This window comes from Mercenaria mercenaria, chromosome 10, assembly GCF_021730395.1.
Source record: "Mercenaria mercenaria strain notata chromosome 10, MADL_Memer_1, whole genome shotgun sequence".
Taxonomy (NCBI): Eukaryota; Metazoa; Mollusca; class Bivalvia; order Venerida; family Veneridae; genus Mercenaria; species Mercenaria mercenaria.
The window spans coordinates 52411196-52429381 of record NC_069370.1 but is presented as its reverse complement, the minus strand read 5'-3'; the positions used below and the strand labels follow the sequence as shown (position 1 = coordinate 52429381).

The 18186-nt window shown below is 37.3% G+C and overlaps 1 protein-coding gene across 1 annotated transcript in view; it reads left to right on the top strand.

Annotated features, from left to right (window-relative positions):
* Nucleotides 1-18186, top strand: part of LOC123561562 (persulfide dioxygenase ETHE1, mitochondrial-like) — a 40555-nt gene that overhangs the window by 9097 nt on the left and 13272 nt on the right. Inside the window, exons 3-5 of the mRNA XM_045354026.2 lie at nucleotides 6688-6873; nucleotides 15578-15670; nucleotides 16198-16287. Coding sequence (XP_045209961.2) covers nucleotides 6688-6873; nucleotides 15578-15670; nucleotides 16198-16287 — 369 coding nt within the window. The remainder of the gene's footprint in view (nucleotides 1-6687; nucleotides 6874-15577; nucleotides 15671-16197; nucleotides 16288-18186) is intronic.

Sequence of the window (18186 nt, the reverse complement as noted above, 5' to 3'; positions counted from 1 at the left end):
CTGCAAAAATAGTTAAGAGCTATTAAAAATTTTAAAAAATGATTGCAGTTAAAATTTGTAACATTTAACTTTTGGCCATGTGCTATCAGAATGATTTCTCGCGTATGTTTCCCTTACATAAACTTCTGCTTTTACAGTCAAGCTGAGTAGGGATCACTAGGGGACACAGGACGACGATTCCTCAGCCTAAGGCTCATCAGCATGGTCAGGCTTCAACATCTTTAAGTGTTTAAACTTTTGTTACCTTTACACCACTTGATATAATTTCAACATTATTTTCGAATGATACATTGGTGAGAAGCAAGTGATCTTGTGTCAACAAGTAAATATTATTATAAGAGATAGTCGTCAAAACAAGGGTTGAAAAATTAGAGCTTTTATGATTTATTAAGATTAAAGCAGCTGAATGCTGTCTCTGGTTTAGAGGACTGAATGGTCAATGAACTGTTATTACTGATCTGAGGAACAGTAATATGCATAATTTAATCCAGGGTTGATGTGTACTTTAAAGCAGCATGCCTCCAGATAGTTCAACAACAAACAAAAAATATTTTTTTTAGATATCTTGAAATAAATGCTATATTTCTTAAGAAGGCTTTAAAACTTAATTACTGAAATGCATGAGAATTTGCTGTTTTTACTACTTTGTACGATGAAAATCGAAAAGCATTTGTCACTCTTTTACTCCATGTAAATTGTCTTGATTATAAATATCTATATTTGGAAGTCATTATTCACTACTTTAGCTATAGCGCTATTGGTTACGACAGCGGGAAAATGTTTTTATTGCCGCGGCGGTCCGGGGTTTGATTCCCGACACAGTCATCTTTTGTTCTTGATTTGGAACTTCTAAAATATTTTAGAAACAAAAATTCATATTCTCATGTTCATAATAAGACCAAACTTCAATTTGGAGGAAAGATTATTTTTTAGCCAAATCTGGAGGCATGCTGCTTTAAGATAATTATAAAAGGGTATCATATAAATCATGAAAATTGTTGTGGCCACCATTCATGTGACCTATATAAAAAAGAAAACACTTGAAAGGGAAGGAATTTACTAGCAGTCATCATCAGCATAGCTTTGAGTTTTTGTCAAGCCCGCTTGTGGAAGCGAAGACAACTGTTGTCTAAATGGCTGTTTGGTGTATGTGCGTGCGTGTGTCTGTGCGTGCATGCGTGCGTCTGTCCCGATTTGTTTGTCCGGACCATAACTTTGACATGCATGGAGCAATCTCGTTTATATTTAGCATGAATGTTAACCTCAGTGAGACAGAGTGTCATGCGCAAACCGCAGGTTTCTATCTCAAAGGTCAAGGTCACACTTGGAGGTCAAATGTTAAATTCAATAATGACTGTCCAGAACATTTCTTCTTCATGTATGGAGGGATTTTGATGTAACTTGGCACAAATGTTCACAACCATCTGACGGAGTGTCATGCGCAAGAACCATGACCCTAGGTCTAAGGTCAAGGTCACACTTGGAGGTCAAATGTCAGACACAAGAATGACTTTGTTCAGAGCATTTCTTTTTCATGAATGGAAGGATTTTGATGTAACTTGGCACAATTTTTCACCATTATGAGACGGAGTGTCATGTGCAAGAACCTAGAATTACTTCCCTTTGTTGTGACTATAAAAAGCTTATATTGTAATTTTTTATTACTGGTCGTAGGGAAAAATCTAGACCTACCGGTAGTAGACTTACACAAAATTTGTTCAAATCATGACCCCAAATCTTCAAAATTTTCTAAAAATAAACCAGAAGGCCTAGAGCTTAGATATTTGACATGTAGCATTGCTTAGTGGACCTTTACAAAACTTGTTCAAATCTTGACCCCCCCCCCCTCCGGGTCAAATTGACCAAGCCCCAGGGATTACTTGATTGTACATAGGGAAATCTTCATAAATTTGCTAAAAATAAACCAGAAGGCCTAGATCTTAGATATTTGATATGTAACATTGCCTAGTAGACTTCTACAAACAAAGTTTCAAATCTTGACCTCGGGGTAAAATTGGCCTCGCCCCAGGGATTACTTGATTTTACATCGGAAAATCTTCTAAAAAATTTATAAAAATCATCAGTTTGACATTTGAAACATGTAGCTTATATTACTCAGGTGAGCGATCCAGGGTCATCATGACCCTCTTGTTTTAAGATTTACTTCCCTTTGTTGTAACTATAAATAACTTAAATTGTAACTTTTGCAGTCATTTTTTATTTGGCATAAATGTTTGTCTCAGTGAGACAGGGTGTCATGTGCAACTCCTAGTCCTTTTGACAGCTGGCGGGCTCGACATGTTGCCTGTGGGCATCTTAGTTTTTTATACTCATCATTTGGATAAATTGAACGGGAGGCACAGTGATGTAAAGGTAGAGCTTATGACGACCCAATAAACATGTTGCCAGTCTGAAACCCTAATACTGGAATTTGAGGTTATACTTTGAACTTTGTCAATGAAAAATTCCCATTTTCTTGAAATTATAAGTGACTGGTTGCCAGACCGGAAGGCTGAATGCTAGGGAATGGTGATTTTTTTTCTCCATGATGATAAACTGAGAACAGTGCATCTTTAGAAGAAAATTTGTCTTCAGCCTTTAATTCATGTAGGATAGTTTTCAATTACTTGTAAAGAACCACTAATTGTTTATAATTATGAGACAATTGCATGTCAAAACACAGTGTTAAACCCAACAAAAATATAAATGTTGAAAAAAGCACAGACGTTTTCCCTTTCTGAACAGTGCCGTTTGGAGACCATATTTTGTTCTTCAGCAGTTTTCATACACATGTGGACTTTTTCACATTATTTCAATTAAGTTGGCAGTTACTAGTGGAGAACAGGTTTGTACTGGTACTGAATCCAGGAACGCTGGTTAGGTAAATTGCCCACCGTTACATATTAAACTGAAATACAGTTGAAAATGGCATTATATAAACCCAAAACAAACAAAATAATGAGTTGCCAGTTATTCAGTTTTAACAATATATACTTGTATGTAAGTTTTATATATTTTGTTACAAATATATATTAGCACAGTTTTTGTCTAATAGTGTGTGTAATACTATGTTTATTGGAAAATTGCCATATCTCTTAAAAGTTCAAATTATAGGAAATGCGTCATACATGTAACATTATTATGTCCTAAATATCAAAAGAAAATTGCCACATCTTCTGAAAATGCCTTTTTAAGTTCAAATTATAGGAAATGTGTCATACATGTAACACTATTTTTCACAGAGATAATAGTTATATGTCGGCATGTTTTAAAGTAGTCTGGGTTGAAAAGGAGACTTTTAAAGATACTGTGTATCTATTTTTAGAAAAGATCAAGGTTAGGTCAGATGTGTCACATTAGTGAATTTAACTTTTAGCATGCTGGTGGCAAGGGATTCTGCCTTTGCAGGCTCATCTTGGTCTGCACTGTTCTCTATTGTGTCAGTAGAATTTCTGAACTCCCCTCCAGATGATAAATGGTACTGCCCAAATCGAATGATAGACCAGTCCATTCTAGAAATTTTAAGCAAGGTATTAAGGGTTAAAAGCCAAAGTTTTTGAAGGATTTGTTATAATTATTATGATCACAGGTTATTTCATGCTTACCTTACATATAAAACATTCATATTTTACCAGCACTTCCAAGGTCATTTTACTACCAGCGCTGTATTATACTGTGAAATGTACATGAGAACTTACTGCCAGCCAGTCTGGTACCTAGAGGGAAGCGGTGCTTGGTAAGCCTAACTGGCCTCTGACCTCCTGTAATGGGTATGACATTACCATCAATGAAGAAGGTTATTTTGAAGATTCCTGGGATGTTAACATAAAACATGAATAGATAGATGAAAATGGGTCAGACATGACAGATAGCCGGTTCTTCTTTGAACCAGATACAAAATTTTATCAGTTTAAAAACTGGTGTAAGCATAAATTTCAAGTTGAATTAAGTAGGATCTTAATATAAAGTCAGGTTTTTGACAAGGAAAACCAAGATATGGAATGGAGGGTATACACTGAGGGAATGAAGTTTAAGTATATGTTTTTAGCTCACCTGTCACAAAGTGACAAGGTGAGCTTTTGTGATCGCGCGGTGTCCGTTGTCCGTCGTCCGTCCGTCCGTCCGTCAGTCCGTGCGTCCGTCCGTCCGTAAACTTTTGCTTGTGACCACTCTAGAGGTCACATTTTTCATGGGATCTTTATGAAAATTGGTCAGAATGTTCATCTTGATGATATCTAGGTCAAGTTCGAAACTGGGTCATGTGCGGTCAAAAACTAGGTCAGTAGGTCTAAAAATAGAAAAACCTTGTGACCACTCTAGAGGTCACATTTTTCATGGGATCTTCATGAAAGTTAATCAGAATGTTCAGCTTAATGATATCTAGGTCAAGTTCGAAACTGGGTCACGTGCGGTCAAAAACTAGGTCAGTAGGTCTAAAAATAGAAAAACCTTGTGACCACTCTAGAGGTCACATTTTTCATGGGATCTTTATGAAAGTTGGTCAGAATGTTCATCTTGATGATATCTAGGTCAAGTTCGAAACTGGGTCACGTGCCTTCAAAAACTAGGTCAGTAGGTCTAAAAATAGAAAAACCTTGTGACCTCTCTAGAGGCCATATATTTCACAAGATCTTCATAAAAATTGGTCAGAACGTTCACCTTGATGATATCTAGGTCAGTTTTGAAACTCGGTCACGTGCCATCAAAAACTAGGTCAGTAGGTCAAATATTAGAAAAACCTTGTGACCTCTCTAAAGGCCATATTTTTCATTGGATCTGTATGAAAATTGGTCTGAATGTTCATCTTGATGATATCTAGGTCAAGTTCGAAACTGGGTCACGTGCTATCAAAAACTAGGTCAGTAGGTCTAAAAATAGAAAAACCTTGTGACCTCTCTAGAGGCCATATATTTCATGACATCTTCATGAAAATTGGTCAGAACGTTCACCTTGATGATATCTAAGTCAAGTTCGAAAGTGGGTCACCTGCCTTGAAAAACTAGGTCAGTAGGTCAAATAATAGAAAAACCTTGTGACCTCTCTAAAGGCCATATTTTTCATTGGATCTGTATGAAAATTGGTCTGAATGTTCATCTTGATGATATCTAGGTCAAGTTCGAAACAGGGTCATGTGCGGTCAAAAACTAGGTCAGTAGGTCTAAAAATAGAAAAACCTTGTGACCTCTCTAGAAGCCATACTTGTGAATGGATCTCCATAAAAAATTGGTCAGAATGTTCACCTTGGTGATATCTAGGTCAAGTTTGAAACTGGGTCACGTGCCATAAAAAATTAGGTCAGTAGGTCAAATAATAAAAAACCTTGTGACCTCTCTAGAGACCATACTTTTCATGGGATCTGTATGAAAGTTGGTCTGAATGTTCATCTTGATGATATCTAGGTCAAGTTTGAAACTGAGTCAACTGTGGTCAAAAACTAGGTCAGTAGGTCTAAAATTATTAAAATCTTTTGACCTCTCTAGAGGCCATATTTTTCAATGGATCTTCATGAAAATTGATCTGAATGTTCACCTTGATGATATCTAGGTCAGTTTCGAAACTGGGTCATGTGCGGTCAAAAACTAGGCCAGTAGGTATAAAAATAGAAAAACCTTGTGACCTCTCTAGAGGCCATATTTTTCATGAGATCTTCATGAAAATTAGTGAGAATGTTCACCTTGATGATATCTAGTTAAAGTTCAAAACAGGGTCACGTACCTTCGAAAACTAGGTCAATAGGTCAAATAATAGAAAAACCTAGAGACCATATTTTTCAATGGATCTTCATGGAAATTGGTCAGAATTTTTATCTTGATAATATCTAGGTCAAGTTCAAAACTGGGTCACATGAGCTCAAAAACTAGGTCACTATATCAAATAATAGAAAAACCGACGTCATACTCAAAACTGGGTCATGTGGGAAGAGGTGAGCGATTCAGGACCATCATGGTCCTCTTGTTACGGAATGTTGGGCTTTTTGAGAAAAATACTAAATGGCATACTCATCAATCAAACAAATGAGCCACGCCATGAGAAAACCAACATAGTGGCTTTGCGACCAGCATTGATCCAGACCAGCCTGCGCATCCGCTCAGTCTGGTCAGGATCCATGCTGTTCGCTAATGATTTCTATAAATGCAACAGGCCTTGAAAGTGAACAGCATGGATCCTGACCAGACTGTGCAGATGCGCAGGCTGGTCTGGATCCATGCTGGTCGCAAAGCCACTATGTTGGTTTTCTCATGGTGCGGCTCAGATATTTTTATCTTGCTAAACAACTACCTTTACAAACACCACAACTTGAAAATATTATCCCATATTTTCATTCTTATAGTTTTGTTACTGTTTTCTATCGTAACTCAGTTTTGATTTAATAGATTTGTTATAAGATTTATTATAATGATATGAATCTTGCATTAGTAGTTATAATTGGCCTTATTTGACAAAATATTTTATAAGAATGTCTTACAATTGTTGTGTTGAGTGACCTGTGGAGTTTTTACTTTTATAACATAGTCTGTCACTGTATAATAGCAGTCAGTTTTATTTTCTTTCAAATGCTAAAGGACTGAGTGTTTTTCATGTATTTTGGCTTACAATCAATTACATGTAGGCAGTCCCAGTAATATTGACATTGTTGCACATGCATATGAGATTTATGTGATTGGCAATGTGTTATGCATATTTCAGTGAATACACACGTGCATGCGGATCACATAACCGGAACCGGTAAATTGAAAGAGAAGTTTCCAGATTGTAAAAGTGTGATCAGTAAAGATGGCAATGCAAAAGCTGATATTCAACTGAAAGAGGGTGACAAAATAAAATTTGGAAACTTTGAACTGGAGGCCAGAAGTACACCAGGACATACAGATGGTAACTGTTTAGAAATAACTCATTATAATCTGTTTGATATACTTTTAAAGATTACTTTACTTCATTTGCTGGGGTCGTGGTGGTTCAGCACCATTCTGAGACACTTTTAGTGGAAAAGTAACAGTTTGTAAGAAATTAACCTCTTTTTAAGAGCCACATGAAAAAAGTTTAGTCTCAATCATGAATTAGAGGTAAATAAGTAAATAGGAGGTGAGTGACAGAATGATCCCTTATTTGCAAAGAAATATGACTTGTGGGCCCTCAGCCTTGAGGTAGTTTATTCAAGCCTTACTGGGGTTATGACTATTCTTTCTTATGATTTTACGTACAATTTACATAAACATTGTCCAGCATACAAACAAAGTATGTGCAGGGGCTGCTGGGCCCATTATTTAACCCAAGGTCAAGGCCACAAAGTTCTTATACTTGGAATTCTTATGCCCCCCTTTGAAGAAGGAGGGGTATATTGTTAGCTCTCCTGTCACAAAGTGACAAGGTGAGCTTTTGTGATCGCGCAGCGTCAGTGCGTGCGTCCGTGCGTAAACTTTTGCTTGTGACCACTCTAGAGGTCACATTTTTAGCTCACTTGTCACAAAGTGACAAGGTGAGCTTTTGTGATCGTGCGGTGTCCGTCGTCCGTGCGTGCGTGCGTCCGTCCGTAAACTTTTGCTTGTGACCACTCTAGAGGTCACATTTTTCATGGGATCTTTATGAAAGTTGGTCAGAATGTTCATCTTGACGATATCTAGGTCAAGTTCGAAACTGGGTATCGTGCCTTCAAAAACTAGGTCAGTAGGTCTAAAAATAGAAAAACCTTGTGACCTCTCTAGAGGCCATATATTTCACAAGATCTTTATGAAAATTGGTCAGAATGTTCATCTTGATGATATCTAGGTCAAGTTCGAAACTGGGTCACGTGCCCTCAAAAACTAGGTCAGTAGGTGTAAAAATAGAAAAACCTTGTGACCTCTCTAGAGGCCATATATTTCACAAGATCTTCATGAAAATTGATCAGAATGTTCATCTTGATGATATCTAGGTCAAGTTCGAAACTGGGTCACATGCCATCAAAAACTAGGTCAGTAGGTCAAATAATAGAAAAGCCTTGTGACCTCTCTAGAGGCCATAATTTTCATGGGATCTGTATGAAAGTTGGTCTGAATGTTCATCTTAATGATCTCTAGGTCAAGTTCAAAAGTGGGTCACGTGCCGCCAAAAACTAGGTCAGTAGGTCAAATAATAGAAAAACCTTGTGACCTTACTAAAGGCCATATTTTTCATGTGATCTGTATGAAAATTGGTCTGAATGTTTATCTTGATGATATCGAGATCAAGTTCGAAACAGGGTCATGTGCGGTCAAAAACTAGGTCAGTAGGTTTAAAAATAGAAAAACCTTGTCACCTCTCTAGAGGCCATACTTATGAATGGATCTCCATAAAAATTGGCCAGAATGTTCACCTTGATGATATCTAGGTCAAGTTTGAAACTGGGTCACGTGCCTTACAAAACTAGGTCAGTTGGTCAAATAATAAAAAAACCTTGTGACCTCTCTAGAGGCCATACTTTTCATGGGATCTGTATGAAAGTTGGTCTGAATGTTCATCTTGATGATATCTAAGTCAAGTTCGAAACTGGGTCAACTGCGGTCAAAAACTAGGTCAGTAGGTCTAAAATTATTAAAATCTTTTGACCTCTCTAGAGGCCATATTTTTCAATGGATCTTCATGAAAATTGATCTGAATTTTCACCTTGATGAAATCTAGATAAAGTTCAAAACAGGGACGCGTACCTTCGAAAACTAGGTCAGTAGGTCAAATAATAGAAAAGCCTTGTGACCTCTCTAGAGACCATATCTTTTAATGGATCTTCATGAAAATTGGTCAGAATTTTTATCTTGATAATATCTAGGTCAAGTTCAAAACTGGGTCACATGAGCTCAAAAACTAGGTCACTATGTCAAATAATAGAAAAAACGACGTCATACTCAAAACTGGGTCATGTGGGAAGAGGTGAGCGATTCAGGACCATCATGGTCCTCTTGTTCATGGGGTCTTTATGAAAATTGGTCAAAGTGTTCACCTTGATGATATCTAGGTCAAGTTCGAAACTGGGTCACGCGGGTCAAAAACTAGGTTAGTAGGTCTAAAAAGAGAAAAACCTTGTGACCTCTCTAGAGGCCATATATTTCACAAGATCTTCATGAAAATTGGTCAGAATGTTCACCTTGATGATATCTAGGTCAAGTTCGAAACTGGGTCACGTGCCTTCAAAAACTAGGTCAGTAGGTCAAATAATAGAAAAACCTTTTGACCACTCTAGAGGTCACATTTTTCATGGGGTCTTTATGAAAATTGGTCAGAATGTTCACCTTGATGATATCTAGGTCAAGATCGAAACTGGGTCACGTGCGGTCAAAAACTAGGTCAGTAGGTCTAAAAATAGAAAAACCTTGTGACCTCTGTAGAGGCCATATATTACAAAGATCTTCATGAAAATTGGTCAGAATGTTCATCTTGATGATATCTAGGTCAAGTTCGAAACTGGGTCACGTGCCATCAAAAACTAGGTCAGAAGGTCAAATAATAGAAAAACCTTGTGACCTCAGGCTCTCTAAAGGTCATATTTTTATTGGGATCTGTATGAAAGTTGGTCAGAATGTTCGTCTTGATGATATCTAGGTCAAGTTCGAAACTGGGTCAAGTGCCATCAAAAACTAGGTCAGTAGGTCTAAAAATAGAAAAACCATGTGACCTCTCTAGAGGCCATACTTGTGAATGGATCTTCATAAAAATTGGTCAGAATGTTTATCTTGATGATATCTAGGTCAAGTTCAAAAGTGGGTCACATGCCGTCAAAAAGTAGGTCAGTTGGTCAAATAATAAAAAAAACCTTGTGACCTCTCTAGAGGCCATATTTTTCATGGGTTCTGTATGAAAGTTGGTCTGAATGTTTTTCTTGATGATATATAGGTCAAGTTTGAAACTGGGTCAACTGCGATCAAAAACTAGGTCGGTAGGTCTTAAAATAGAAAAACCTTGTGACCTTTCTAGAGGCCATACCCTTGAATGGATCTTCATGAAAATTGGTCAGAATGTTCACCTTGATGATATCTAGATTAAGTTTGAAACTGGGTCACATGCCATCAAAAACTAGGTCAGTAGGTCAAATAATAAAAAAAACCTTGTGACCTCTCTAGAGGCCATACTTTTCATGGGATCTGTATGAAAATTGGTCTGAATGTTCATCTTGATGACATCTAGGTCAGTTTTGAAACTGGGTCAACTGCGGTTAAAAGCTAGGTCAGTAGGTCTAAAATTAGAAAAATCTTTTGACCTCTCTAGAGGCCATATTTTTCAGGAGATCTTCATGAAAATTAGTGAGAATGTTCACCTTGATGATATCTATGTCAAGTTCAAAACAGGGTCACGTACCTTCGAAAACTAGGTCACTATGTCAAATAATAGTAAAACCTTGCGACCTCTCTAGAGGCCATATTTTTCAATGGATCTTCATGAAAATTGGTCAGAATTTTTATCTTTATGATATCTAGGTCAGGTTGAAAACTGGGTCACATGAGCTCAAAAACTAGGTCTGTATGCAGGGGTCACGCTGTTGATCGCCACTTAAGCCATTTGCGACAAAAAATTAAATGTGGCTCCGAAATTTTCTAATTGGCGAAAATGGTCCGAAGCTATGTCTGTCTGCAAAACTACGAATATTGCCAGTTTTACGAACCAAAAGGTGTGAAAAATCGATAATCTGTGTAGACACAACATCTGTTATTAAAAGGGAGGGAGCCAATTTGCATTTTTTTTATTTGATCAGGCAGTTGCGATAATTAGATTATTGAATAACAAACTAGATAATTATAATCATCATTTTGTGATTGCCGAGGGTTAGTTTGGGCAAAAACAAAAAAAAATGCTTTTGACATGCAGAAATTGTAAGTATTGAATAGCTAATATGATAGAAAAGCAATAAAACATAGGTATTTTAGCAAATATTTAATTCTAACTTACGTTTTCCGAATTTGTCACCCGTTTTCGCGACCGTGATTTTTGGATATTTCTGTCATTTCTGACAAGATTTTTAGTGCAATCTTAATAAAAAGCCAATAAAAAGTCTACATTTAAGAAAAATATGACAACTGTTGCAAAAGGAGCTCTTATTTTGAAGTATTTTTCGAGAATAAAACATGCGAAGGCATCGAACCCCACCCACTTATAGGCAATGTGCAAAATAAGACACTTTTTTTTTTAAACATTTTTTTTTCTTTTTTGACATCTTTATTTTAAATGTGATTTTCAGATTTTTTATTACATGTAAATAGCAATGTTTATAAAAATGATAATTTTAGAAAGAAACACAAATTGATTTTATAAATAGCTTTTTAATTTTTAGGGTTACTAAGACATATATAATAACTACATTAATTTCTTGAGTAGTATGAGTACTTTGGTACATATAATATAGTCCTACAAGAACGTCAATGCTATGCGCTTCGCCGTTGTTGTCCTCATAATTTTATCTTCGGAAAAAGCAGTGGCTCAGAGAAAAAAATTCCCAGTGTGACCCCTGGTATGTCAAATAATAGAAAAAAACGACGTCATACTCAAAACTGGGTCATGTGGGAACAGGTGAGCGATTCAGGACCATCATGGTCCTCTTGTTTTGTAGATATTGGTCGGTCTGTCAGGCGGTTGGTATGTACACCAATCCGTTTCTGGATGATAACCCAAGAACACTTGGGCCTAGGATCATGAAAATTGATAGGATGGATGGTCATAACCAGCAGATGACCCCTATTGAGTTTGAGATCAGTAAGACAAAGGTTAAGGTCACAGTGACCAAGAACAGTTAAACAGTTTCCGGATGATAAGTCAAGAACGCTTTGGCCTAGGATCATAAAAGTTGATCAGCACATTACCCCTATTGATTTTTAGGTCAGAAGGTCAAATGTCAAGGTGACTAGGAACATTTTAATGGTTTCCAGATGATAACTCAAGAATGCTTGTGCCAAGGATCACGAATGTTGATAGGGAGGTTGGTCATAAACAGCAGATGACCCCTGTTGATTTTGAGGTCAGTAGGCCAAAGGTCAAGGACACAGTTATCCGGAACAGTAAAACTGTTTCCAGACGATACTTTGAGAACACTTAGACCTTGGATCACAAAACTTAATAGGGAGGTTGATCATGACCACCAGATGACCCCTACTGATTTTGAGGTCAAAGGTGAAGGTCACAGTGACCTAGAGCGATAAATTGTTTCCGGACGATAACTTGAGATTGCTTGGGCCTAAGATCATGAAACCTAATAGTGAGGTTTATCATGACCAGAAGATGACCCCTATTGATTTTGAGATCAATAGATCAAAGGTCAAGTTCACTTTGACCTTGAAAAGTAGAACTTTTGTGCACAGTGAACAAATAATTTCTGTTCCATGTGCAATTACTGAATGCATCAAGGGGGATATTTCGTGTTATACAAGCTCTTGTTTTCTTGTTAAATTTTTTTGAAAGCTTTGTTTTTAGACATATCTTTGGTACTTTAAAAGATTATATGACTTGAAATTAAAGGTATAATTGTTTCTTTATAATCATCATCTGCATGTGTGGTTACAATCCCCTTAACACTAATTGTATATTTGACAGAATTATGCCCCTTTCATACTTCGCTTTCTGGATATAACTTAAGTACAATATAAGGCAATAACTTGTGAACCATTTGACCTAGAACCTTCAGACTTCATAGGGTGATAGGACTTACAGAGTAGATGGGGTCACTACATCAAAGGGGTCACAAGGGGCAGGCTGTCTAGCGTCCCTAAAATTCCTACTTTTTCCTATTTTTTTTTCAATTTGGCTAAAATTCCTATTTTTAGCTCACCTGTCACATAGTGACAAGGTGAGCTTTTGTGATCACGCAGCGTCCGTCGTCCGTCGTCCGTCCGTCCGTGCGTTAGTCCGTCCGTCCGTAAACTTTAGCTTGTGACCACTCTAGAGGTCACATTTTTTGTGGGATCTTTATGAAAGTTGGTCAGAATGTTCATCTTGATGATATCTAGGTCAAGTTCGAAAGTGGGTCACGTGCCATCAAAAACTAGGTCAGTAGGTCTAAAAATAGAAAAATCTTGTGACCTCTCTAGAGGCCATATATTTCACAAAATCTTCATGAAAATTGGTCAGAATGTTCATCTTGATGATATCTAGGTCAAGTTCGAAACTGGGTCACGTGCCATCAAAAACTAGGTCAGTAGGTCAAATAATAGAAAAACCTTGTGACCTCTCTAGAGGCCATATTTTTCATGGGATCTGTATGAAAATTGGTCAGAATGTTCATCTTGATGATATCTAGGTCAAGTTCGAAAGTGGGTCACGTGCCATCAAAAACTAGGTCAGTAGGTCAAATAATAGAAAAACCTTGTGACCTCTCTAAAGGCCATATTTTTCATGGGATCTGTATGAAAGTTGGTCTGAATGTTCATCTTGATGATATCTAGGTCAAGTTTGAAACAGGGTCATGTGCGGTCAAAAACTAGGTCAGTAGGTCTAAAAATAGAAATACCTTGTGACCTCTCTAGAGGCCATACTTATGAATGGATCTCTATAAAAATTGGTCAGAATGTTCATCTTGATGATATGTAGGTCAAGTTCGAAAGTGGGTCACGTGCCTTCAAAAAGTAGGTCAGTAGGTCAAATAATGAAAAAACGTGACCTCTATAGAGGCCATATTTTTCATGGGATCTGTATGAAAGTTGGTCTGAATGTTAATCTTGATGATGTATAGGTCAAGTTTGAAACTGGGTCAACTGCGATCAAAAACTAGGTCAGTAGGTCTTGAAATAGAAAAACCTTGTGACCTCTCTAGAGGCTATACCCTTGAATGGATCTTCATGAAAATTGGTCAGAGTGTTCACCTTGATGATATCTAGGTCAAGTTTGAAACTGGGTCACGTGCCTTAAAAAACTAGGTCAGTAGGTCAGATAATAAAAAAACCTTGTGACCTCTTTAGAGGCCATACCTTTCATGGGATCTGTATGAAAGTTGATCTGAATGTTCATCTTGATGATATCTTGGTCAAGTTTGAAACTGGGTCAACTGCGGTCAAAAACTAGGTCAGTAGGTCTAAAATTATTAAAATCTTTTGACCTCTCTAGAGGCCATATTTTTCAATGGATCTTCATGAAAATTGATCTGAATGTTCACCTTGATGATATCTAGGTCAGTTTCAAAACTGGGTCACGTGCGATCAAAAACTAGGCCAGTAGATATAAAAATAGAAAAACCTTGTGACCTCTCTAAAGGCCATATTTTTCACGAGATCTTCATGAAAATTTGTGAGAATGTTCACCTTGATGATATCTAGGTAAAGTTCAAAACAGGGTCACGTATCTTCGAAAACTAGGTCCATAGGTCAAATAATAGAAAAACCTGGTGACCTCTCTAGAGACCATATTTTTCAATGGATCTTCATGAAAATTGGTCAGAATTTTTATCTTGATAATATCTAGGTCAAGTTCAAAACTGGGTCACATGAGCTCAAAAACTAGGTCACTATGTCAAATAATAGAAAAAACGACGTCATTCTCAAACTGGATCGTGTGGGAAGAGGTGAGCGATTCAGGACCATCATGGTCCTCTTGTTTTAAAAAAATCAAAGGAAATTCCTAAAAAGGCCCTATTTTTTCACAAAGATTCCTAATTTTTTAACTTTTTTGCAATGATCAAAAAGAGAAAATGTTTTAAATGTTGTTTAAAACTTCTTCTAATTCAGAAAAAAACAATTTAGCACAGTTCAAAACAGTGGAAAGCTAGGAGACGTCTTTTCTGTAAATAAAGCACTATTTCTGAGTTACTTTTATGTCAATCACATAAAGGTAAGCACATTACATGGTCTTTAAAGTCCGTATTTTAATTTGAAAATTCCTAAATTTAGCCCTAAAATTTCCTTAAAATTGTACCAAATTCCTAATTTTAGCCCTATTTTTTTGTACAAATTGCCCTAAAATTAGCCCTAATTTTTTGTCGGGGTATGCTAGACAGCCTGAAGGGGCTGAACATAGAAAACTCTTTCCATTCAATAACTTGAGAACCACTTGACCCAGAATGTTGAAACTTAGTCGGATGATTGGACATTCAGAGTAGATGACCCCTACTGATTTTCTGGTCACTCCATCAAAGGTCAAGGTCACAGGGGCCTGAACATGGAGAACTGTTTCAAATTCATAACTTGAGAACCACTAGGCCCAGAATGTTGAAACGTAGTGATATGATTGGACATGCCAAGTAGATGAGCCCTATTCCAGCCAACCATCAGTGTCTCCTTGACTTTCGCTGCTGTCCACTGTTGACTTCTAGTCTATATGACTATTCATTTGGGAAGAAATGCGCTTTTCATCAAAAGCATCATCTAGTTTAGCAGGTTAAGGGGTAAATCCAGATTGGATTGTTGACATATAAATATTGTGCTAAAAATAAATATGGAGAATTTTTATCCAGTGTAAAATTTCTTTATAGAAGCTAGCCTGATAAACTTAGTAGATAGAACAGGAGACGATAAATCCAGAGTTTTTGAATCCAATCTTAGGTGAGGCAAATGCTTCCTGTGATGATATTTCTGGAGACAGTCCTTCTCTTCTGACTTTACATAATGGGATAAATAAATCTCAAACAGCTAAGATATATATGTTTCATTTATAGGATGCATGTCGTATGTTTGGCATGAAAAAGGAATGGTATTTACTGGTGATGCTGTACTGATTCGAGGATGTGGTAGAACAGATTTTCAGCAAGGTAAGATAACTGTTTACAGTTCTCTGTTTTCAGCCTAACTGATAAAAAATTATGTACCTTATACAGAGATTAATTTTATTTCAGTTCAAAGGTACTAAGTCTAAGTTGGAATATAACTTTTTTTGATGTATCTTTCAATGAATGAAATGTCATTGTGAAAATGTCAGATGTGCTACATTTTCACTCTTGGTTATACCACACTTGAAGATATTGCATCTGGTGTTTTAATTGGTGAAAAATATTTGGATATTACACTGAAACAAAGAACTATGAGCCTCATCATGTGAAAATATACATAGTGCGTTTGTGACCAGCATGGATCCAGACCAGCCTGCACGTCTGCACAGTCTTATCAGGATCCATGCTGTTCATTTTCAAAGCCTATTGCAATTAGAGTAACCATTAGTGAACAGCATGGATCCTCACCAGACTGCACGAATGAATAGGCTGGTCGTAAATGCACTATGTTGAATTTCTCATGATGCAGCTCAATTATTCTGTTTATATCATAAACTTGTATACTTCAGGTGACTCAGGAAGGCTGTATGACTCGGTTCACAAGAAGATTTTCAGTTTACCTTCTCACTTTTTTATGTACCCAGCTCATGATTATACAGGTAAGATTCCCTGCATGTTTAAATAAGTTTTTCCTCACACTTGACAGGTAGATGGTTTTGCTGGTTTTGAAGCTCTGCAAGTCTGTTTGATCATTCAAAAACACTTGTATTGAGCTCGACATTACTGTCAGATTAGCTGTTCAGTATATGTGTGTAAGTGCTTGCATCCATCCATTCCCATTTTGTGCATAGTAATTAATACAGTAACTTTGACATGCATGGAGCAAATTTTTTTATATTTGGCATAAATGTTTACCTCAGTGAGATGGACTGTCAGACGCAGATACGAGATCTCTAATGCCATATTTGGAAGTCAAAGGTTATATAAGGTCTTGCCTGGGCCATGCCTTCGACATGCATAGCAATCTTTGTAGCTTGACTATATAAAGAAAAGTAGGGCTATTGCACTCACCCACACATGTATGTCTGCGTTCACATCCCAGGTTTTGTTTAGCTTTGTATGTTAACTGGTTCTGAGTAACTACATTTGAGAATGGATTAAAAAAATTTGTTTGGGTCAAACTGTCCTCAGTCATCACTTGATCATCGCATAGGTTAAAATTTTTGTATAAGTCCACTTTTTCTCAAACACTTCAGGAGCTACAGCTTTGAAACTTTGCACACTTGTTTATCATCATTAGTTGACTAAATAATCCAAGATCCATAACTCTGCTATGCATTTTGTTAGAACTATTGCCCTTTTTAGCTCACCTGAGCACAAAGTGCTCGGGGTGAGCTATTGTGATCGCTCACCGTCCGGCGTCCGTCCGTCGTCCGTCCGTCGTCCGTCCGTCCGTCGTCCGTCCGTCCGTCCGTCCGTCCACACTTTCCTTTAAACAACATCTCCTCATAAACCACTAAGCCAATTTCATCCAAACTTCACAGGAATGTTCCTTGGGTGAAGCTCTACAAAAATTGTTCAAAGAATTGAATTCCATGCAGAACTCTGGTTGCCATGGCAACCGAAAGGAAAAACTTCAAAAATCTTCTTCTCAAAAACCAGAAGCCCTAGAGCTTAGATATTTGGTGTGAAGCATTGCCTAGTGGACCTCTACCAAATTTGTTCGAATCATGACCCCGGGGTCAAAATTGACCCCGCCCCAGGGGTCACTTGATTTTACATACGAAAATCTTAAAAAATCTTCTTCTCAAAAACCAGAAGCCCTAGAGCTTAGATATTTCACATGTAGCATTGCTTAGTGGACCTCTACTAAAGTTGTTCAAATCATGACCCCGGGGTCAAAATTGACCCCGCCCCAGGGGTCACTTGATTTTACATAGGAAAATCTTCAAAAAATTTCTAAAAATAAACCAGAAGGCCTAGAGTTTCGATATTTCACATGTAGCATTGCCTAGTGGACCTCTACAAAATTTGTTCAAATCATGGCCCCCGGGGTCAAAATTGACCCCGCCCCAGGGGTCACTTGATTTTACATAGGAAAATATTTAAAAAATCTTCTTCTGAAAAACCAGAAGCCCTAGAGCTTAGATATTTGACATGTAGCATTGCCTAGTGGATCTCTACTAAAGTTGTTCAAATTATGACCCGGGGGTCAAAATTGACCCCGCCCTAGGGGTCACTTGACTTTACATAGGAAAATCTTCAAAAGTTTTCTAAAATTAAACCAGAAGGCCTAGAGCTTAGATATTTCACATGTAGCATTACCTAGTGGACCTCTACAAAATTTGTTCATATCATGATCCCCTGGGTCAAAATTGACCCCGCCCCAGGGGTCACTTGATTTTACATAGGAAAATCTTCAAAAATTTTCTAAAAATAAACTAGAAGGCCTAGAGACTAGATATTTGACATGTAGCATTGCCTAGTGGACCTCTACAAAATTTATTCAAACCTTGTCCCCCGGGGTCAAAATTGACTCCGCCCTAGGGGTCACTTGA